Source organism: Etheostoma spectabile, unplaced genomic scaffold (genome assembly GCF_008692095.1).
Source record: "Etheostoma spectabile isolate EspeVRDwgs_2016 unplaced genomic scaffold, UIUC_Espe_1.0 scaffold00003786, whole genome shotgun sequence".
Lineage (NCBI taxonomy): Eukaryota > Metazoa > Chordata > Actinopteri > Perciformes > Percidae > Etheostoma > Etheostoma spectabile.
Genome location: NW_022603071.1, coordinates 22501 through 47463, shown reverse-complemented (window position 1 = coordinate 47463; position 24963 = coordinate 22501). Strand labels below are relative to the sequence as shown.

The window sequence follows — 24963 nt, the reverse complement described above, 5'->3', positions numbered from 1 at the left end:
CTTTATGTGCTTTTTACATTAAAAGTTCTCTTTATTGCTTTTTTTTACCTTTTATTGTCGTTTCTTTCCAACATGTTGGTTGCTTTATTCTATGATGAACCTTTAGACAAACGTTAATGAGACAAACACTAATGAAGCATAATGAAGTAATAAAGCAGCTGAGGGGGAACGTTGAGGCTGCAGTGAGCAGACCTGACCAGCAGAGGGCAGCGTGACTCTTCCTGTCTCCCGTCTCTGCTTCCTTGTAAGTCTAATTAAGTTGCATAACAGGGAAACACACATAAATAAAGACCTTATAAATGAATGAAAGTAAATACAGCAACAAAACACACTGTCACACCAGACTCCATGTAAATAATCACTACTTTTATCATCGTAAAACACACTTCATTAAAGTGGACAGAAACTAAATAAATCTACCAAAAGCCGTCTTGGTTAATCTTTCCACTGTTCCAACAATCACCACTCTGGTCTGGTTGGAATAAACTCTTAATTCACCCATTTACATGAGGAGATATGCTGCTCTATACACGCTAAAAGTAGTGATTATTTACATGGAGTCTGATGGAGATATGCTGCTCTATACGCGCTAAAAGTAGTGATTATTTAAGTGGAGTCTGGTGGAGATATGCTGCTCTATACATGCTAAAAGTAGTGATTATTTACATGGAGTCTGGTGGAGATATGCTGCTCTATACACGCTAAAAGTAGTGATTCTTTACATGGAGTCTGGTGGAGATATGCTGCTCTATACACGCTAAAAGTAGTGATTATTACATGGAGTCTGGTGGAGATATGCTGCTCTATACACGCTAAAAGTAGTGATTATTTACATGGAGTCTGGTGGAGATATGCTGCTCTATACACGCTAAAAGTAGTGATTATTTACATGGAGTCTAGTGGAGATATGCTGCTCTATACACGCTAAAAGTAGTGATTATTTACATGGAGTCTGGTGGAGATATGCTGCTCTATACACGCTAAAAGTAGTGATTATTTACATGGAGTCTGTTGGAGATATGCTGCTCTATACACGCTGAAAGTACCCTGCACTAATCAATTATTGTTGTTGGACTCTTTCAGAGAGATTATACAACATTTAAATGTGGCTTTAAACAATAATGTCAACTTCCAACATAGAAAACTAAAGTTATTGTTATTGTCAGACGTCACCAGCTAGAAGAAGCTCTGCAGAACAACTAGAGATGAAAACATGAAGAATGTCTCAGGTGCTACAGCAGGCCGTTTTAACATTTAATCAAACCACACTCCTATCTGTAATTACATTTTAGATATTAATAATAGCATTTCTCCTGGTCAAAGTGATATTCTAACTAGTCAGAATGGTAATTAAAGATATGTACAATAATATTCTTACTTGTGGAAATTGTTTTTCAAGATATCTACAACTTTAATCAGTCAAAACTACATTTAAATCCTTAAATAGTACAAGTGGCTGTTTTAATATTTAGTAGCTAGACTGGATATTTATTGCAGATATCTGTATTTAATTCTTCCTAGTGAGAAAGAACTTTCTAGATATCTGAACTAGATTTTATTAGAGTATGTCCCCATCCCGTTGTGTAGACCAGTTTTTATTAAAGAACAGCAGTGCTGACAAAGCTCTGCTTACTGAACATGTCCTCCAGTCACTTTAGAATACGCTCAAAATTGGATTTATTCTTTCACTTCTTTTGACTTTATTCTCAAAAAACAACTTCTATCTCTGATTTATTCTTTTAATGTCTGGCACTAATACTGAAAGTTCAACTTTATTCTCAATAATAAAGATCATCCTCGACTGAAATCCAACTTGTGTGTAAACAGGTTCTCACTGCTTACTCAGGCCTTGTGTTCAACACCTGCTTTATTTTACAGTTTTTATTCTACAATCACATATTTACACATTTCTTTGACTCATAAACCATCTTACAGAATTCATGAAACAAATAGAAAATGGCCAAAGTGACCAGTAATTATCCAAAAGACTTTTCACACAAGATAGAAACATCCATTAACTTTTTATACCCAACAAGGACACACACTGTGTTCTGGAGACATTATGGGATGTAATAGGCCTCGCTCTTAAATGAAGCTTCATGACACAATGAAATATTCAGCAATATGTTTTCTGTGGCTGCACATCAAATACTAATAACTGTGTATCTGATGACATAATCAACACATTAATTTGATGCATCATGACACACGTTATGTAGACGATATGTATTTAAACCTCTGTTAAACCCACAGACATTTATTATAACTTCCAGAAGAAATCCGTTTCTAAAGACACCAAATAGGTCAAGATGACGTTTTATTCAATTTGCAAATAATTACTGATCATTTACAGTTTTTTACAATTGCTATGACAGATTTTTCAATACTTTTAACAATTTTCCAAAACTCTTAACACAGTTAGCACTACATCCGCATGTGTGAGCTATACTATTAACACATTTCTTGTTGCTTTAACACATAATGCATACAATTAACACAAATTTAAAATGCTTAAATTCCTTTTGCACACAAGCTCAAACAAGACCAAAACAATAGACTTTTACTGCCATATTTACCAATGCTTTAACACTGTATGTCAGAACAGATAACACCATGTTCTAAACCTGACCTTACAGGCTAAAGGCAAAGTGAACAACTATTCATATTATTCATATATTCCCTGTATTTTTATTCCATTGCTAATGAGAAACAGCTTATTGAAGTTATGCAATTGTTGAAATAACAGCTGATTCCCATCTAGGAAGCACACTGTGTTGACGTTCTTTCAATCATATGATCATATGTTCTAAAAGAGGACTCTTTGGGCTGGTCCTGGCTGGAAAAGGAACAATTTAGAGCAACACAAAGAAGGAAAGAAATGCCTGCACGAGAGCGAGGAAGACGATTACCAGGACAAGGGAGAGGAGTTAGAATGCGTGGTGGCGCTCAAAGAAGGACCAGAGCTAGGGTAACTGATCAAATAAGACCTGCTATCATCGACCATGTCATAAACCACGGGCTATCATACAGAGAGGCTGGTGAACGAGTACAGCCAAACATCAGCTGGGACACACTGGCATCTACTGTCCGTATTTCCAGAGAAACCAACAGGTAGGATATTGCTTCTCCTACATCAAAGTGTAAATACTGTAAAATTACCATTTACAGTATTAGAGTGACGTTATGCCTGGACATTCAGTCCAGAGTTGTAGAGGACAACCTTGTCTTTGGGAACATTGCAGCAATCGGCCTAACATCTATTTCTCGGACTCTAGCTAAACACAGAGTCAGAATCAAACAACTATACAAAGTTGCTTTTGAAAGGAACAGTGAACGCATCAAAGAACTCCGTCACCAAAACGACCAGGTAAGGTTATGCAATACAGTCATTACTGTAAACTACTCTATAAACCTGCAGTACATGAGGACATACAGTAGATATACAGTACAGCACAGCAGTTACATACACTGTGTCTAATTACTTTCAGAGAGTCATGGAGTTGGAGGCCAATCAAGTCCCACGTGAAATTATCTATGAAAACGAGTTTGGCTTCAACCTGGCGAAAAGGCGTCGCCGTGGGAGAGACATAATTGGAAGAAGGGCCACAGTTACAGTGCCGGGCCAGAGAGGAGCTAACATCACCATGTGCGCTGTAATCTCCAACAATGGTGCACGCCTGCATAAATGTGAGATTGGCCCCTGCAGCACCGAACGCCTTCTTCTGTTTTTAGAAGACCTGCACGAAAGACTGGTGCCAGAGGTAGAAAGGGGGCAGGGGGGAGACCACTTGCCAATATATGTGATCACATGGGACAATGTGGCATTCCACCATTCCCGTCCAATCCCAGCCTGGTTTGACGCCCTCCAAGGATGATGTCCCACTTCCTTGCCCCTTACTCTCCTTTCCTCAACCTCATTGAGGAGTTTTTCTCAGCCTGGAGATGGAAGGTCTTTGACCATCGTCCACATGACCAAATGTCCCTCCTTGATGCAATGGATGCTGCATGCCAAGACATCACAGCTGAACACTGCCAGGGGGGGATAAGGCATGCAAAAAAGATTCTTCCCACGATGCCTTGCCAGAGAAGATATCAGGTGTGATGTGGATGAGAACATGTGGCCAAATGCAGAAGACCGAGCAGATTAGAAGATTACTTTTTTTAAATTATTGTTCTGGTGTTCTTTCTGTTTGTATAACTTGCAGTAATGTCCTTCTGCAAATATAGTCTTTACGGCTGCAATTCTGTCTCTGTCTTTTTTTTCATAAACTGTACATTCTATAAAGCTACTCTGAGATGGTCATTCATTTGTCGTATTGAATTTCTTCAACAAAAGAAACAAAATGCATGTGCAAAACACAATCTATGATCAATACAATATACTGTCTATTATATAAGGGCATACCTGACACATCTAAAATAATGAGTTTCTGTAATGTCAGCTGATGACAGTGTTTTTTTTGTCATTGTGTTATGAATGACTAAATGTTCCGGTTGGAAGAGAACATGTGTTAGTGTTTGGAATAATTATTTGATTTTGAAACATGTTTGCAGTGTTTTGTTAGACATAGTGTGTTGTGTTAGTGTATTATTGTATTTTGAAAATTAGTTTTGGAGTTTAGTTTACAATGTGTGATTTTGAGGATGAAATTAACTGTTTTGCCAATTGTGTGTTTTGGGTGTGTTGGTGTGTTAAGAGTTTAGGAAACTTGTTAAATGTATTGAAAAATCTGTCATAGCAATTGTAAAAAAGTGTTACTCCTATTCATACAGTAGATGAGATTTGGATACTTTCTCAGACTGTGAAGGTAACCACATGGTGGAGGCCCTGCCATTGTTTTAATGCACCATAAGCATGTCCAATATGGAGTGTTTGGGGGTATAGCTCAGTGGTAGAGCATTTGATTGCAGATCAAAAGGTCCCCAGTTCAAATCTGGATGCCCCCTGCAAGGATGTGTGTAGGCTATCATCTTTATGATAGTAGTTGTTGATACTTGAAAAAAGCATGCATGTAACTAATTGACCGGGAATCAAACCCAAGCCACAGCGGTGAGAGTGCCGAATCCTAGCCACTAGACAATCAGGGAGTCACATTCTTTCAATTTATCTTTGTAGATGTGATTTTCCTTTTCACTTACTGGAATGACTCATATTGTTTTAGGGGAGGAATGGCGCCTGGCTAGAGCTTCAGAAGGCAGGACATGACAGATTACACATCTGTCACATAGTCAGTTTGTATTCTTAAATACCAAGTCTCCTGCTGTTCCTTGACTAGTTGGCGATATTGTTGGCTATTTTGTTTTAGGCGAGGAATGGCGCCTGGCTAGAACTTTAGAAGGCAGTGGTGCAAAATGCAAAACTGCCTGTTTCTATTTCATTACATGGTAATATTAGAATAACAGAGGTGCAGAGATTACCTGGAAATGCTTCTGGTATTTTCCAGGGAATCTCTTGACCTCTGTTATTCTAAAAATACCGTGAAATACATCTTATCCTGCACGCACGTAACGCTGTTCGCAGATATTTAACAAAGATAAATTCAAAAACAATATAACTACACAACATTGTAATGTGGTGGTATATACAGTAGGCTAGCAAAAATGTAAGATAAAATAAAGACACACGCAATGTATTGTTATACAGTGTAGTATAACCTATGTTGGGTATGTAAATAAACTAAGATATACTTACATGTGGCATTACCCAAGATAAAAGTGGCAAACTAGCTTACTGAAGTATACCGTCAGTTAGGGCTGAACAATATTGTGTTTTAGCATCGACATCGCGATGTGCGCATGTGCGATAGACATATCGCAGGACGTTGCGATGTTGACGCTAATACTAGTGGTGGGCGATACTGCAAAATTTGGTATCGATCCGATACCAAATACATATAGGGTCCGTATTGCCGATACCGATACCAATACCAATATGATACTTTTTACTTAAAAAAATACTTTTGTGTAGGGGAGAGCATTTCATTATTTCCAGAGGTGGGTAGTAACGAGTTACATTTACTCCGTTACATTTACTTGAGTAAGTTTTTGAAAAAATTGTACTTCTAGGAGTAGTTTTAAATCACTATACTTTTACTTTTACTTGAGTAGATTAGTGAAAAATAAACTGTACTCTTACTCCGCTACATCAGGCTCCAATGAGCTCGTTACTCGTTACTACGCGTCCCCCCATGTCTCATTTTAATGTTTTATTTTGACAGAGAGAGAGAGAGTCTTCCGCTGAACGTGACTGTGCTTAACCAATCACACGTCGTTGTGCAGTCACGTGACCGTACTCGTTTCAGCAGCGGGACAGGTTAGCTTCACAGTCGTAGCAAAGCAAAGAAACAGCAGCTACGTTAGGCGGTGTGTTCAGGGCCGACCAAAACAAACGGACATGTCAGCGTTCAACAACTCAACATCTAACCTGAGGAAACGAAGCGGTGGTTGTAGTTTTTGCTGTGGAGAGGTGGATGTTTGTCTTTTAGGTTACATACAGTATGTTTTACACATGCAGTATCCATCCAAATTTGATGTGACAAGTCTCTCAAGTAAGCTATTTTGTAATTAATAAATTAATTTAAATTTATTTTATTGATTGGATGAACTATAATTTGCCTAAAGATGATTATTTTATATCTTTGTCTGTCTGATTGATGCTTGTGTTGAGAAATAAATCAGTCGTTACTCAACAGTTACTCACTACTTGAGTAGTTTTTTCATCAAGTACTTTTTTACTTTTACTCAAGTAATTATTTGGATGACTACTTTTACTTTTACTTGAGTCATATTATTCTGAAGTAACAATACTTTTACTTGAGTACAATTTTTGTCTACTCTACCCACCTCTGATTATTTCTGAGGTGAATGAATGATCAATTCTTTAGGCAATATTTTTTTATTAATGTATTGAAGTGCACAAAATTATTAGTTATTAGGCACTGTAGAATGAATACAGCGAGTCGCTACTCCTCTGCACGTTGTGTCAGTGAGTCACGTGACGACACAACAACGAATCACAGCAGAGGAGCAGACGGGGGAGGAGGAGCAATGTGGGCCAAGATGTGAAAGCGGCGTTTGCTCAGGAAGGTGGAAGACACAAGCAAAGTATAGTGAACGTAGAGGAGAGATATCTAAATTAAAATATCGATTCAATTACAGTTGTATCGATCAAATACCAATACCAGCGTTGGCATCGATACTATCTATATTTAGATCGATCCGCCCACCCCTAGCTAATACTTTTTTGCTGCTTGATAGAGAAGTAAACTTTTACCGTTTCTCCTTACATGATTATTACCATCCAACCGTTCCCCTTTAAGACAGGTAGCCATGTGGGCAATGTGTGTATGTGACATTTGTCCGACGGGGTTTGGTATGGGAAGTGTGTAGAAAATTACTGTAGGCAGCAGTTACCGCTGACGCAGTAATGCGCATAGTTTTTGAAGGGTAGTCAGTGAAGCTACAGTAGTCAGTGTTTTATGTTTTCTGCAAATACAAACTAAATCCCCTGATTAATGCAACATAATCACGACGTCTCCCAGGCATTTCCCACCGCAGAAAGCTGCTATCAGCCAAGCTAAAGCTAATATACATAGTTAGCTTAAAGAAACCAGCAGAAAGCTGCTACCAGCCAGGCTAAAGCTAATATAGTTAGCTTAAAGAAACAAGCAGAAAGCTGCTACCAGCCAGGCTAAAGCTAATATAGTTAGCTTAAAGAAACAAGCAGAAAGCTGCTACCAGCCAGGCTAAAGCTAATATAATTAGCCTAAAGAAACAAGCAGAAATCTGCTACCAGCCGGTCTAAAGCTAATATAGTTAGCTTAAAGAAACAAGCAGAAAGCTGCTACCAGCCAGGCTAAAGCTAATACAGTTAGCCTAAAGAAACAAGCACAAAGCTGCTACCAGCCGGTCTAAAGCTAATATAGTTAGCCCAAAGAAACAAGAGGTCTGTCCGTCCCAACTTACGTTACGGTTCGGAGCCGTGACACTGGAAACGTAACACTGATCTACTATAGAAGTCTGTGTCTGATCTAACGTCATTTCCACTGATTTAACTATTCTTGGATACACAGAGTTTGTTGCGAGTGAGCGTGACGTGCAGGTCTGATCAGTTTATCAACCTATCGAGCTGGCCCCATTAGTCGACCACAACCTGGAATTTAGAGGAAGCAACATGCAGTCACTGTTATCCACGTTAGCCTGGATTGATTATTATATGAATACAATGGTGTCATGCTAGTCAACCAGCGTATTTCTACCTAATTTCCCTCTCCAAAATCACTTCAGAAGAGTAATGTTAGTCACAGCACTTACTTGCTTTGGTGTTTGTAAAGCATTAAAGTCTATCCCCAGATGAGGGACAACTCTGTCCGGCTTAGTCATGTAGCATGAAAGCTAGCATAAGCTTACTAGCATCCAGCCCGCTTCTAAATACTGTAAATACGTTTTAATTATCTCAACACTTTTTAACCGTCCAACTGAAACACTGGAGCTCCAGGTCCTGCAGACGCAGACGGACCGCCGTCAGTGGGGCTCGGCCAGCGGGGAAACATCGCTAGAAAGCTCCGCTGCCGACCTCAACGTGATCTGATCTGATCTCCAGCGGGACACGGAAAGCTCCAGACCCGGTAGCAGCAGCACAACCCCCCATGAGGCCACCGCCAGTGTTGGTGGAATAGCAAGCTAGCGTTAGCGAACTAACCAACTAGCCCGCTTATAAAAAATACATTTTAATTTAAAAGGCACGTATTATACCCAATGATGGCTGTCTGTCCGTGGCTGCAAGACCTGGAGCTCACCGCCAGTGTTTGACTTTGACTGTTAAAAAGTGTTAGGATAATTAAAATGTATTTATTTAGAAGCGGGGTTAGTTTGCTAACGCTAGCTTGCTATTCCACCAACACTAGTGGTGAGCGGGTCTGAAGCTATCCATGTCCGTCTGCAACTGCAGGATCTGGAGCTCTCCCCAGTGTTTCAGTTTGACTGTTAAAAAGTGTTGAGATAATTAAAAAGTATTTGTTTAGAACAGAGCTGCCAACTTTTCGCAAAACCTTGGAGTGAGATTTGGGGGGGCCGCCCCATATTTTGCCGTGTACAAAGCAGTTTCTTTGGGTCTTTATCCTTCAGGGTTTAAATTGGGATTTGTTATATGTGGGGGGGTGGGGCTCTCCCTAGGGGGGTCTGGGGGTATGCCCCTCCAGGGAAAAAAATTTGAAAAATAAACCATTAAATGGCACTTTCTGGAGAGTTTTTTTGCAATAAAATTTTGAAATCAAGTGTTACATGATATGTGCAAAAATGTAGGGTTAAGAACCTTTGTATTGTTGTAGTATCACTAGGTTTTAGAGCATTTAGCATTTACATTATTTACATTATGAATTTCTAATGATATAAGAACTGACCCAGACAATGTGCCAAACATGATGAGCCACATGAAGAGACAGTAGCATATGTCAGTAGCAACAGCTGAGAAGATCTGGGTCTGTGGTGAACAGGTCCAGGGGTCCCTGGTGTAGGGACAAGGTCCAGGGGTCCCTGCCTGGTGTAGGGACCAGGGACCCAAAGTTAAATTAATGTTGAGGGATAAACTAAGACCACTGAAATTCTAAAGAAGGAGAACCAATGATTTACATAAATTCTAATCCTTTAACCTTTGTTTGGCCCTCATCTTCTGTGCCCCACTTACTGTATTTACTTTTTTGGGAAAATAAAGACTATTGTTCATTTTATAAAACATTGAATGAATTATTTACAGTTACATTTAGAGATGCACAGAGGATATAGAAGCACAATAGTGGCCCAACGTTGCAGTATCGTATATACAGTATAGTATAGCTCCGATGTGTTTCATCAGATTTCTGTTCATGTTTACAACTTTATGCTTATTCAAAATATAACTCCTCCCATCTCTGTTGTCCGAGATTTGGAGAGTTGTAGCTAATATAGTCTGCTGTGCATGTTATTTCTCTGCTGATATGGTGGATCCCATTCAGACCGTCTGACAGACACAGAGGCCCATTTGGGTCTCTGGTCTCTGACAAAGTTTAGAGGAGGCTGTACGCTGCTCATTATCGGAGGACTACACGGATGCAACGCGTCACTCCCCCCAGCAGAGCGGGTCCACCAGCCGCGCTGCTCACCTCTATTGTTACAGAGAGAGAGGAAGCGACGGACGGTCTGTGATACTCAGAGCTCAGACCTGGACCCGGGGAAATGCACCTGGGATGGCTCGTTAAAAAAAGGGTTCTCATTTTGCGACAATTTGAAAATTCCACAGACAGGGAGCACTCTTGAACCCCTCACAGTCTCTGAAAGCACAACTAGTCTATCACAAGTGGCTCAACTATAGATCTATAGATCTAGATCTTTAGATCTATAGAGCTATAGATCTAGATAGATAAACTCATCTTTCAGAAATTTGACCGGCCGGGTTGACACTTCAGCGTGAGAAATTGGGGGTGTGGCGTGTGCGCGTGTGAAACCAGTCAAATGCGTGTGTCTCACGGCCAATGCGTGAGAGTTGGCAGCCCTGATATTAAAAGACCAGAAGCCACATTAGGCCAGACCAGCGGCAAATACAACGCAGGCTGCTCTGTTTTCTCCCCAACGTGACGTCATGCAATGCATTGTGGGGAGAAAAAAGGAAACACTGTAAATAGTGCCTACTTTTTGTATTATATTCAGTTTTGCGATATCCAACACCATCAAACACAATGGATAACAATTCAAATATTTACTACCAACAAGCCAATTGCACAAATTCATTGCAAAATTAAACTTTCAAAATGGATTTTAAGTTTAAGGAGGATCATGCAGTGATTTAACTTTATGTATACTTCTACCTCTTTATACATTTTTATAGTGACTTTAGATTTATATATATTTATATGTATATATTTGTTATGTTGTTTGTAAACACCTGGACACAGTTCCCTCCAGGGAGTTTCACAGCATCCGTCTAACTTTCCTCGTCTCTTTAAAGTGGACGGGGCCGAGTCCTCTGCCGTGTTTCAACAGGAACTATTTCACCAGAAGGACCTCAGAACATAACTTATGATTACTGAGCTGGACGTCTCTTATTTTATGGATTGGATTTGCTAATAAATGAATAAACTGTGATAAGAGTCCTGTTGTCACACGGATATGTAAATGTGTCATAATAATAAAGACTATTAACATTCATGAAACATGAAACACTCACCTAATGCAGCCATGATGAGCAGAAGAAGTCTGTCCATCTTGCTCTTGGTCGTCCTCGCTGTGTCTTCAGACAGGACGGTGCTCTGGGTCGTCCTCGCTGTGTCTTCAGACAGGACGCTGCTCTGGGTCGTCCTCACTGTGTCTCCTCGCTGTGTCTTCAGACAGGACGCTGCTCTGGGTCGTCCTCACTGTGTCTCCTCGCTGTGTCTTCAGACAGGACGCTGCTCTGGGTCGTCCTCGCTGTGTCTTCAGACAGGACGCTGCTCTGGGTCGTCCTCACTGTGTCTCCTCGCTGTGTCTTCAGACAGGACGCTGCTCTGGGTCGTCCTCGCTGTGTCTTCAGACAGGACGGTGCTCTGGGTCGTCCTCACTGTGTCTCCTCGCTGTGTCTTCAGACAGGACGCTGCTCTGGGTCGTCCTCGCTGTGTCTTCAGACAGGACGCTGCTCTGGGTCGTCCTCGCTGTGTCTCCTCGCTGTGTCTTCAGACAGGACGCTGCTCTGGGTCGTCCTCACTGGGAGGATGCTGTTCATATAACTTGTTCCAGCTACTATTTACATGTTAGGTAAATAATGATCAGAACAGATAATGGAAACGGTTCCTCTTGGAATTTAAATGGTTGATGCCTACAGTAATATGCAAATAGACAAACTCTCTCACACACACACAGACACACAGTCTGGAGGTTTTCCTCCAACCCTGCGTAACATGTTACTCCAGCACCAGATGGGTCCAGATTCACTGTTAGCAGCTCGGTGGGCGGGGGGGGGGGGGGGGGGGGGGCTGTGCCATGTGATAGGTGATCAATGCTGAACATTCATCCCAGACATTGAAGGGAACCTCACTGACACCGTCCATCAGCTAGACCACCTCGCCACTAGTCTTAGGACTCAAGATGTCCCCCAAACTGGACTGGGGCGCTTTGCTACTTGGGGGGGTGGAGGCTTGGTGGGGAGGTCTTGTGGTTCCAATAATCTCTGTGATCTGTTTCTGTTTAGAAGTATTTGCTGTATTCTCCCATTAATAATGGTTTCCTCTTTGTTCAGTACCAAGCCTACAACTCACAGATGGTGGTCCTGAACAGTTTCATCTGCAACTCGGACTCAGCGTCCAAATTTGAGTTGTTCCAGATTCATAAAATCCATTTTAATTCTCATTTTCCTTCTTTTGGACTAGATGCAGTGGTCGCTTAAACTAAGAGGTTTAGATTCCTCATTTGGGGACATGCAGATGTGCAATGTCTTCTTCTCAGTTATTTTCCATTGTGTTGTGATTAGTATGTAATCAAAAGGGGGGAATGTAATGGAAAATTCCATTTATCCAATGATTTTCATGTTAATTATTCATAAGACACACACAAACAGGCACACACATAAACACACACACACACACACAGACACACAAACACGCACACGGGCACACACACACACAAACACACACACACACAAACACACACTCAAACACACACACACACAAACAAACACACACACACACACACACACAGACACAAACACACGCACACACACACACACAAGCACACATAAACACACACACACACACACACACACACACACACAGACACACACACACATACAGACACACACACAAACATACACACAAACATACACACACACACAAACACACACACACACACACACACACAGACAGACACACACACACACACACACACACACACACACAGACACAAACACACGCACACACACACACAAGCCCACATAAACACACACACACACACACACACACACACAGACAAACACACACACACAGACACACACACACATACAGACACACGCACACACACACACACACACAAGCACACATAAACACACACACACACATACAGACACACACTCAAACACACACACACACACACACACACACACACACTCTGATGTTCCTTCAGGTTATTCATTGACGGCATCCCTGGGGCCTGTTGCACGAAAGTAGAATAAAGATATCCAGTGTGACTTAGTGTGATCTGCTCTTCGCGGCTTAATTGGTTGCACGTTTGCCAAGCCAGGATGAACAGGTGGAGCTATGTCAAGCCAGGTGGAGATGGCTGGGAATAGACCACGGTATCGATCACAGATTTACTGATGTAGAATTGAGAAGATGCATGTGCCATATGTTTCACCCAATGAGCAGCAGCTTCTAATGGAAAGTAACGAGGAGGGGAAGAATATGCAAAAAGGGAAATACGGCTCAAACGGTGAGAAAAAGCCCAACAGACTATAGCGGACCCGACTGAATGTGTTGGGGTGTAAAAATATCTACTTAGCCTATAGTCACTCCACATTTTTACAAAGTTGTAGGCTACACTGTGTTTTACAGTTTTTTCCAATGGCTATCACACTAAAATGACATGCACAGCACAATTATTTAAACTGACACACAGAGAGCAAAACTTCCTCCCAAGTCTCCAAAAGTCTAAACACATTTTCTGCTTTACACACATTTTGCATTTCAAAATGGCACTTTTTAAATGCACTGAACACAGTTTCCTGCATAAGACACACCAATCTGACATAAAGTTACATGTTTGCCATTTCAAAACACTGCCATTCAAAATGACTCTACATGAGCTAATTGGCCAATTACATGTGCCAAAACACCTAATGTGGCCAAACACCTCATTGGTTAATTGCCAACACTCCAATCAGGATGTAAGCACTATAAAAAGACCACAGGTGAGCACTTTTTTTTAACAGCAACAATGGAAGACGTTGCAGAGAGAGGTAGAGGAAGAGGGAGGTTGAGAACAAGAGGGGGAGGAAGAGTGAGAGGTAGGTGTAGAGCAGCTAGAGGAGTTCATGGCCAAAGAAGACAAACACTTTCAAATGAAATCCGAGCAACCTTGGTAGATCATGTGATCAACCATGGGCTGACAATGCGTGAGGCTGGACAGAGAGTGCAGCCAAACTTGAGCCGCTTTACTGTCACCTCTGTCATCCGGACCTTTAGACTGGAGAACAGGTATGTAACTAAGATTTCATGTAGTACACATGCAGTACACCCCATGACATAGTGCATCAGTTGGGTGACACCTGTTTACTTACTGTATGACATCAGCCATTTACGAACTGTACAATGTACTCTACTGTGGGGGGAAAATATTTAGGCTGCAATGTCCAAGCTCTATATATTTCTTTATTTCATTTTTTCTAAAGGACTGAGAGACGACACCATGGTGGAGGAAGGGGCCGAATGTTCACCGGGGTACAGGAAGCTGGCATTGTAAACTTGGTTTTGGAACATAATGAAATCAGATTACGAGAAATTCAAAGCCACATCATCCAAGACAACACCTTGTTCCACAACATTCAACGAGTCAGTCTGTCCACATTGGCTCGCATTCTCAAGCGAAACCAAATTAGAATGAAACAACTTTATAAGGTGCCGTTTGAGAGAAACTCTCAAGGAAACAAAGAGGTCAGACGAGCATATGTGGATGTAAGTACTATATTGACTGTTATCCAGTAGTACTGGATAACAGTAGAACTGGATAACACCATATTGACAGATGTTTGTTCTTTGTTCTCAGAGAGTACTGGAAATGGAGGCTCATGCAATCCCACATGAGTTCCTCTTTATAGATGAGGCTGGGTTTAACCTAGCAAAGACCAGAAGAAGGGGGAGAAACGTCATTGGCCACAGAGCCACTATAAATGTTCCTGGCCAACGTGGTGGGAACATCACAATGTGCGCTGCCATCTCCAGTATGCATGGTGTCCTTCACCGTCATGCCAACCTTGGACCTTACAACACAGCCCATATTCTCACATTTCTGGACAGACTTCACAACATTCTCATACCACCAGAGCGTATGAATGATGCAGACCCTCAAGGAAAGCGGTACGTTGTAGTATGGGACAACGTGAGCTTTCATCGTGCCGCCGCAGTCCAAAACTGGTTTGCTGACCACCCACCATTTCTCGTGCGATACCCTCCACCATTCTCACCATGTCTGAACCTCATAGAAGAGTTCTTTTCGGCATGGCGGTGGAAGGTATACGACCGGCAGCCCTTTGTGCGCGTGCCTCTTGTGCAGGCGATGGAAGAGGCATGTGATGAGATGGATGTGGGTGCAATTCAGGGATGGATAAGGCATTCAAGGCGCTTCTTCCCTCAATGTCTGGCAGGAGAAGATATTGCCTGTGATGTTGACGAGGCGTTGTGGCCAGACCCAGCTGTGCGGCAAGATGCTGCCTAATTATTTTTGTTGCCTCTTTTTTTTTACTGTAATATATTTTTTCTGAAATTTTCTTTTCTACGAATATTTTTGTTTGGTCCCATGTGAATATATCCGCTGTGCATATGTTGAATTGACTTGTTTACTGTAGTGAAACAATAAAATGTTCTAACAGCGTGTGTGTGTAAATATTTCTGTGCATGTGAACAATCTGATACATATTTTAGTATTATGGCAATGCATAGTAAAGATGAGGGTGCTTTTCATTATGCCCAACAGTGTGTAGTTGGTTAGGCAAAACTCTGGTAATATGAATGAAGTGTGTGTCGTTTCATGCAAAAGTTTGATTTTGATAATACTATGTGTAGTTTTGGTTGCAGTGCTTCATTTTGCAGGATATATGAGGTATTTTGCAGTTTGGGTGTGTGGTTTTGTGAATTGTGTTATGTATTTTGATAAAACCAGACTAGTTTGCAAAATTGTGTGTTAGCAATAGGAAAAAACTGTAATTACTGAACCTTCAAAGGTTTTATTTTATGAATTAAGTAATGATTTTGCCATTCACAACATCTCAAAAGGGTAAATTAAAATTGTACTACTTTAAAAGATTAATTATCTTCAAGTTGATGAATTTTAGGCAAAACAAAAAATAAAATTAGAGGACAAGCTTCAAGAGTATATTGCTGCAGCCTGGAGCGTCCCATGTCATCCGTCCCGTCTCATACGGTCTCGTCTCATGCGGAGGCGTGTCCAACGGTAAATCCAGAGGGTCACAAATGCAAAATCGCGATTTTTTTTTAACGACAATCATACAAATGAATAAAATATGTTTTTTTTTAACTAAACATGTCTATAAGATAAATGCAGACTATCATGAATGTGATGAATGATGAATAAAGATGAATAAAAACACTTAAAATATATGTTCGTCTATAAAATAAATGCAGATTATAGGCAAACTAAAAAAATCCTTCTGCCATCCCCGAGTTTCTACTTTTCAAAATAAAAGCTCGCATCTGGAATCAAATACTATTATCTCTCTTTTCAAAGTTAAAGTTCACGTCAACTATCATGCTAATGAATAAAATATTTGGTGTGTTTTTAATTATTTAAAAATATATGTCCGTCTATAAAAATATGCAGTTGATAGGCAAACTATAGCTGCATCTTTGATCCAAGTTGCAGCTATAGAAGGAATTTCTCTCCCGACAGAGTTCAAGCATTTGGTTTTGTTTAAAAAAAATCCCTCTTTCATACAATACAACACAAAGTACAATAGAACCGCTGGCGGAAGTGGAAGAAAAATTCAATCGCATCCTGACCCAAGACTGTGGCGGCAGAGATACGCAGTCGAGGACGGGTCCCAGAGACCCGAAGGCCGATGCCGCGGTAGTAGACAAACAGAACCGCATTCTGCCCCGGATCCCAGAGACCCGGCAGCTGAGGCCCCGGGTCCCAGAGAGCCGATAGCCGAGGCCGCGGTAGTAGAAAAATACGACCGCGTTCTGCCCCGGGTCCCAGAGACCTGACAGCGTTCTTCCCCGGGTCCCAGAGACCTGACAGCGTTCTGCCCCGGGTCCCAGAGACCCGACAGCATTCTGCCCCGGGTCCCAGAGACCCGACAGCGTTCTGCCCCAGGTCCCAGAGACCTGACAGCGTTCTTCCCCGGGTCCCAGAGACCTGACAGCGTTCTGCCCCAGGTCCCAGAGACCTGACAGCGTTCTTCCCCGGGTCCCAGAGACCTGACAGCGTTCTGCCCCGGGTCCCAGAGACCTGACAGCGTTCTTCCCCGGGTCCCAGAGACCCGGCAGCCGAGGCCCCGGGTCCCAGAGACCCGACAGCATTCTGCCCCGGGTCCCAGAGAGCCGACAGCATTCTGTCCCGGGTCCCAGAGAGCCGACAGCCGAGGCCGACAGTCACTCTCGCCATGCTGATAAGCAGTTGTATTTGCAGCAATGTCCCAGTGAAGTGTGAAAACAATATAGAACATAGAATTAAAAAGTCTTGGAAAGCGTGTAACATGTTTATTTTTGTAGTCTTGTTGATGTGTGTGCAGATCGTGGATTGTTATCCCTCCTAAGGAGTCCTGCCGTTATTTGGCAGAAACGGCTGCGTCGCTGATGCAGGTTTCATCAGATGTAGCTACGTTAACATGGAACAACACAAGCATAACATTCAGAAATGAGCAAACTACATGTAGGCTATGGCAAAATTGTTACTTTAACAGTTTTTTTACGTTTTTCAATTGATTGCAACAAATGTGGTCACGAATTTACCCGTGACTCCGTCTGGAAAATGATTCGCGATATCGTAATTTTGACCCTCTGGATTTACCGTTGGACACACCTCCGTATGAGACGAGACCGTATGAGACGGGACGGATGACTTGGGACGCTCCAGGCTGCAGCCATACCCGTCTCAAAAACTTGACAAAACGTGTCTGTAGCTCTTCTTGTAGTTCCTGTTTATCACCACCAGAGGGCGCATTTACACCAGAAACCAGTGGCTGAATGTTGGAGGTTAATTACTGAACCTTCAAAGGGTTTTATTTTATGAATTATTTAACAAGTTTACCATTAGAAACATCTTAAACGAAGAATATTACACGTTTACTACTTTATCATATTAAAAATCTGCCCTCTGCTGGTCAGGTCTGCTCACTGCAGCCTCAACGTTCCCCCTCAGCTGCTTTATTACTTCATTATGCTTCATTAGTGTTTGTCTCATTAACGTTTGTCTAAAGGTTCATCATAGAATAAAGCAACCAACATGTTGGAAAGAAACAACAATAAAAGGTAAAAAAAAGCAATAAAGAGAACTTTTAATGTAAAAAGCTCATAAAGCACCGAAAATAATCACCGGGCTCTGGGAGGCCGTCTGTGTGGGTTTGTGCGTGTGTGTGTATTCATGTGTGTGTGTGTTTATGTGTGTGTGTTTATGTGTGTGTATGTATTTGTGTGTGTGTGTCTGTGTGTGTGTATGTGCATGTGAGTCTCTCTGTCTGTGTGTGTGTGTATCTGTATGTGTGTGCGTGTGTGTGTGTGTGTGTGTGTTTGTGTGTTTGTGTGTGTGTGTGTATTCATGTGTGTGTGTGTTTATGTGTGTGTGTTTATGTGTGTGTATGTATTTTGTGTGTGTGTGTGTGTGTGTGTGTTTTATGTGTGTGTATGTTTGTGTGTGTGTGTATGTGCATGTGAGTCTCTCTGTCTGTGTGTGTGTATCTGTATGTGTGTGCGTGTGTGTGTGTGTGTGTGTCTGTATGTGTGTCTGTGTGTATGTGTATGTGTTTTTGTGTGTGTATCTGTGTGTGTATGATTGTGTGTCTGTGTCTGTGTGTGTCTGTGTCTGTGTGATTGTGTGTGTCGGTGTCTGTATGTGTATGTGTATCTGTGTGTGTGTGTGTCTCTCTCTGTTTGTGTGTGTCTGTGTGTGTGTATGTGTTTGTGTTTGTTTGTGTGTGTGTCTGTGTGTGTATGTGTATCTGTGTATGTGTTTGTGTGTGTGTATCTGTGTGTGTATGATTGTGTGTCTGTGTCCATGTGTGTCTGTATCTGTGTTTGTTTGTGTGTGTCTGTATGTGTGTGTGTGTGTGTGTGTGTGTGTGTGTGTGTGTGTTTGTGTGTGTGGGAGGTACAGCTTCAGTTCCAGTAACCCCCCCCGGTGTGTTTTATCTGTTTTTAAAAAGACAAACAGATAAAACACCAGAATTAACCCTTCAGACTCCGATCATCTCACTCGGCTGCCAGCCTGGGTATTATTAGTTAAATGAAGCAGGTTTAAAGGAATCCACTGGTGCTCATGAGTTTACCCCCCCATGCTGAAGTTGACTAATAGCCCCCCCCCCCCCCGCCCTTATAGAGATTAGCATGGTTTTTTAATTCCAAAAGCCAAGAGAACTTTATCAGGATGCATAGTTTCCCGATGTGTATACTTCCTCCTGTGTATACTTATGCCCCTGTATTTTTACATATGGGGTTGTATACTTATGCCACCTGTATTTTAACATAAGGGGGTGTATACTTATGCCCCTGTATTTTAACATAGGGGGGTGTATACTTATGCCCCTGTATTTTAACATAGGGGGGTGCATACTTATGTCCCCTGTATTTTAACATAGGGGGGTGCATACCTATGACCCTGTATTTTAACATAGGGGGGTGTATACTTATGCCACTGTATTTTAACATAGGGGGGTGTATACTTATGCCCCTGTATTTTAACATAGGGGGGTGTATACTTATGTCCCCTGTATTTTAACATAGGGGGTGTATACTTATGCCCCCTGTATTTTAACATAGGGGGGTGTATACTTATGCCCCTGTATTTTAACATAGGGGGGTGTATACTTATGCCCCTGTATTTTAATATAGGGGGGTGTATACTTATGCCCCTGTATTTTAACATAGGGGGGTGTATACTTATGCCCCTGTATTTTAACATAGGGGGGTGTATACTTATGCCCCTGTATTTTAACATAGGGGTGTATACTTATGCCCCCTGTATTTTAACATAGGGGTGTATACTTATGCCCCCTGTATTTTAACATAGGGGGGTGTATACTTATGCCCCTGTATTTTAACATAGGGGGGTGTATACTTATGCCCCTGTATTTTAACATAGGGGGGTGTATACTTTTGCCCCTGTATTTTAACATAGTGGGGTGTATACTTATGCCCCTGTATTTTAACATAGGGGGGTGTATACTTATGCCCCTGTATTTTAACATAGGTTGGTGTATACCTATGCCCCCTGTATTTTAACATGGGGGGTGTATACTTATGCCCCTGTATTTTAACATAGGGGGGTGTATACTTATGCCCCTGTATTTTAACATAGGGGGGTGTATACTTATGCCCCTGTGTTTTAACATGGGGGGTGTATACTTATGCCCCTGTATTTTAACATAGGGGGTGTATACTTATGCAACTGTATTTTAACATGGGGGGTGTGTATACTTAAGCCCCTGTATTTTAACATAGGGGGGTGTATACTTATGCCCCTGTATTTTAACATGGGGGTGTGTGTACTTATGCCCCTGTATTTTAACATAGGGGGGTGTATACTTATGCCCCCTGTATTTTAACATAGGGGGGGGTGTACTTATGCCCCTGTATTTTAACATAGGGGGGGTCTTACTTATGCCCCTGTATTTTAACATAGGGGTGTGTGTACTTATGCCCCTGTATTTTAACATAGGGGGTGTATACTTATGCCCCTGTATTTTAACATAGGGGGGTGTATACTTTTGCCCCTGTATTTTAACATAGGGGGGTGTATACTTATGCCCCCTGTATTTTAACATAGGGGGGTGTATACCTATGCCCCCTGTATTTTAACATGGGGGGTGTATACTTATGCCCCTGTATTTTAACATAGGGGGGTGTATACTTATGCCCCTGTATTTTAACATGGGGGTGTGAGTGTACTTATGCCCCTGTATTTTAACATAGGGGGGTGTATACTTATGCCCCCTGTATTTTAACATAGGGGGGGGTGTGTACTTATGCCCCTGTATTTTAACATAGGGGGGTATATACTTATGCCCCCTGTATTTTAACATAGGGGGGTGTATACTTATGCCCCTGTATTTTAACATAGGGGGGTGTGTACTTATGCCCCTGTATTTTAACATAGGGGGTGTATACTTATGCCCCTGTATTTTAACATAGGGGGTGTATACTTATGCCCCTGTATTTTAACATAGGGGGTGTATACTTATGCCCCTGTATTTTAACATAGGGGGGGGGGGGTGTACTTATGCCCCCTGTATTTCAACATAGGGGGGTGTATACTTATGCCCCCTGTATTTTAACACAGGGGGGTGTATACTTATGCCTCCTTAATTTCAACATAGGGGGGTGAGTAAGGTTGCCATGACAACGCTCGTCATCAGCTGATCTTCTTCTTCTCTTACCAACCACGACATCTTTATCTCATCAGCTGATCATCTTCTTCTCTTACCAACCACGACATCTTTATCTTGTCAGCTGATCTCTACCCAGAATCAACGTCCTTACTCCAGTCTACAACCATGTATGTATCTGTGTGTGTGTGCATGAAGTATACTTTATTAGTTAAATTACAATAAACACTCTGTTGTTATTACACACATTACACAAAGGCCTGAACTACACACACATGTTCAGTACCTATACATGCACTAATGGAGAGATGTCAGAGTGAGGGGGGCTGCCCATGGAAAGACACCCCGAGCAGTTGGGGGTTCGGTGCCTTGCTCCAGAGCACCTTGGCAGTGCCCAGGAGGTGAACTGGCACCTCTCCAGCTATAATACAATACACATACACTATAGCTTAATAGTGTATGTGTATGTTTATCTGTGTGTGTGTGTGTGTGTGTCTCTCTTTGTTTGTGTGTGTCTGTGTGTGTGTGGGTGTGTGTATGTGTGTGTGTATGTTTTTGTGTTTGTTTGTGTGTGTGTCTGTGTGTGCATGTGAGTCTCTCTCTGTCTATGTGTGTGTGTGTGTCTGTTTCTGTGTCTATATGTGTATCTGTGTGTATGCGTTTGTGTGTGTGTATCTGTGTGTGTATGATTGTGTGTCTGTGTCCGTCTGTGTCTGTATCTGTGTGTGTTTGTGTGTGTCTGTGTTTCTGTATGTGTGTGTGTGTGTGTGTGTGTGTGTGTGGGAGGTACAGCTTCAGTTCCAGTAACCCCCCCGGTGTGTTTTATCTGTTTTTAAAATGAAAAACAGATAAAACACCAGAATTAACCCTTCAGACTCCGATCATCTCACTCGGCTGCCAGCCTGGGTATTATTAGTTAAGTGAAGCAGGTTTAAAGGAATCCACTGGTGCTCATGAGTTTACCCCCCATGCTGAAGTTGACTAATAGCCCCCCCCCCCCGCCCTTATAGAGATTAGCATGGTTTTTTAATTCCAAAAGCCAAGAGAACTTTATCAGGATGCATAGTTTCCTGATCCATGAATTAACTGGTCTTTAATAATAAAAATGTGCCTCTATAGGAATTTAACATAGGGGGGTATATACTTATGTCCCCTGTATTTTAACATAGGGGGTGTATACTTATGTCCCGTGTATTTTAACATAGGCGGTGTATACTTATGTCCCGTGTATTTTAACATAGGGGGGTGTATACTTATGTCCCGTGTATTTTAACATAGGGGGTGTATACTTATGCCCCCTGTATTTTAACATAGGGGGGTGTATACTTATGCCCCTGTATTTTAACATAGGGGGGTGTATACTTATGCCCCTGTATTTTAACATAGGGGGGTGCATACTTATGTCCCCTGTATTTTAACATAGGGGGGTGCATACCTATGACCCTGTATTTTAACATAGGGGGGTGTATACTTAAGCCCCTGTATTTTAACATGGGGGTGTGTGTACTTATGCCCCTGTATTTTAACATAGGGGGGTGTATACTTATGCCCCCTGTATTTTAACATAGGGGGGGTGTGTACTTATGCCCCTGTATTTTAACATAGGTGGGTATATACTTAAGCCCACTGTATTTTAACATAGGGGGGTGTATACTTATGCCCCTGTATTTTAACATGGGGGTGTGTGTACTTATGCCCCTGTATTTTAACATAGGGGGGTGTATACTTATGCCCCCTGTATTTTAACATGGGGGGGGGTGTACTTATGCCCCTGTATTTTAACATAGGGGGGGTCTTACTTATGCCCCTGTATTTTAACATAGGGGGGTGTGTACTTATGCCCCTGTATTTTAACATAGGGGGTGTATACTTATGCCCCTGTATTTTAACATAGGGGGTGTATACTTTTGCCCCTGTATTTTAACATAGGGGGGTGTATACTTATGCCCCTGTATTTTAACATAGGGGGGTGTATACCTATGCCCCCTGTATTTTAACATGGGGGGTGTATACTTATGCCCCTGTATTTTAACATAGGGGGGTGTATACTTATGCCCCTGTGTTTTAACATGGGGGCTGTATACTTATGCCCCTGTATTTTAACATGGGGGGTGTATACTTATGCCCCTGTATTTTAACATAGGGGGGTGTATACTTATGCCCCTGTATTTTACCATGGGGAGGTGTATACTTAAGCCCCTGTATTTTAACATAGGGGGGTGTATACTTATGCCCCTGTATTTTAACATGGGGGTGTGTGTACTTATGCCCCTGTATTTTAACATAGGGGGGTGTATACTTATGCCCCCTGTATTTTATCATAGGGGGGGTGTGTACTTATGCCCCTGTATTTTAACATAGGGGGGTATATACTTAAGCCCACTGTATTTTAACATAGGGGGGTGTATACTTATGCCCCTGTATTTTAACATAGGGGGGTGTGTACTTATGCCCCTGTATTTTAACATAGGGGGTGTATACTTATGCCCCTGTATTTTAACATAGGGGGTGTATACTTATGCCCCTGTATTTTAACATAGGGGGTGTATACTTATGCCCCTGTATTTTTACAAAATGGGGGAGGGGTGTACTTATGCCCCCTGTATTTCAACATAGGGGGGTGTATACTTATGCCCCCTGTATTTTAACACAGGGGGGTGTATACTTATGCCTCCTTAATTTCAACATAGGGGGGTGAGTCAGGTTGCCATGACAACGCTCGTCATCAGCTGATCTTCTTCTTCTCTTACCAACCACGACATCTTTATCTCATCAGCTGATCTTCTTCTTCTCTTACCAACCACGACGTCTTTATCTCATCAGCTGATCTCTACCCAGAATCAACGTCCTTACTCCAGTCTACAACCATGTGTGTATCTGTGTGTGTGTGCATGAAGTATAACTTTATTAGTTAAATTACAATAAACACTCTGTTGTTATTACACACATTACACAAAGGCCTGAACTACACACACATGCTCAGTACCTATACATGCACTAATGGAGAGATGTCAGAGTGGGGGGGGCTGCCCATGGAAAGACACCCCGAGCAGTTGGGGGTTCGGTGCCTTGCTCCAGAGCACCTTGGCAGTGCCCAGGAGGTGAACTGGCACCTCTCCAGCTACCAGTCCACCACCAGACTCTGGTCCGTACGGGGACTTGAACCAGCAACCCAGAGGGTCGCTGGTTCAAGTCCCCACGGACTGAGCTACTGCCCCCCCATTTTGTGTCTGTGTGTGCGTGTGTGTATGTTCTGTGTCTGTATGTGTATCTGTGTGTATGTGTTTGTGTGTGTGTATCTGTGTGTGTATGATTGTGTGTCTGTGTCCGTGTGTGTCTGTATCTGTGTGTGTTTGTGTGTGTCTGTGTCTGTATGTGTATGTGTATGTTTATCTGTGTGTGTGTGTGTATGTGTCTCTCTCTTTGTTTGTGTGTGTCTGTGTGTGTGTGTGTGTGTGTATGTTTTTGTTTGTTGTGTGTGTGTCTGTGCGTGCATGTGAGTCTCTCTGTCTGTGTGTGTGTGTATCTGTATGTGTGTGTGTATCTGTATGTGTGTGTGTGTCTGTGTCTGTATGTGTGTCTGTGTGTATGTGTTTGTGTGTGTTTATCTGTGTGTGTTTGTTTGTGTGTCTGTGTCCGTGTGTGTCTGTATCTGTTTGTGTTTGTGTGTGTCTGTGTCTGTATGTGTATGT

The 24963-nt window shown here is 42.0% G+C and overlaps 1 protein-coding gene and 1 non-coding gene across 2 annotated transcripts in view; one reads left to right on the top strand and one right to left on the bottom strand.

Moving 5' to 3' along the window:
- LOC116676813 (uncharacterized) overlaps window positions 1-24963 on the bottom strand; it is a 31279-nt gene that overhangs the window by 2260 nt on the left and 4056 nt on the right. The window contains exon 2 of the mRNA XM_032507675.1: window positions 11029-11049. Coding sequence (XP_032363566.1) covers window positions 11029-11049 — 21 coding nt within the window. The remainder of the gene's footprint in view (window positions 1-11028; window positions 11050-24963) is intronic.
- On the top strand, window positions 4876-4947 carry trnac-gca (transfer RNA cysteine (anticodon GCA)). Its single transcript has one exon. It is a non-coding gene; the product is annotated as a tRNA-Cys (tRNA).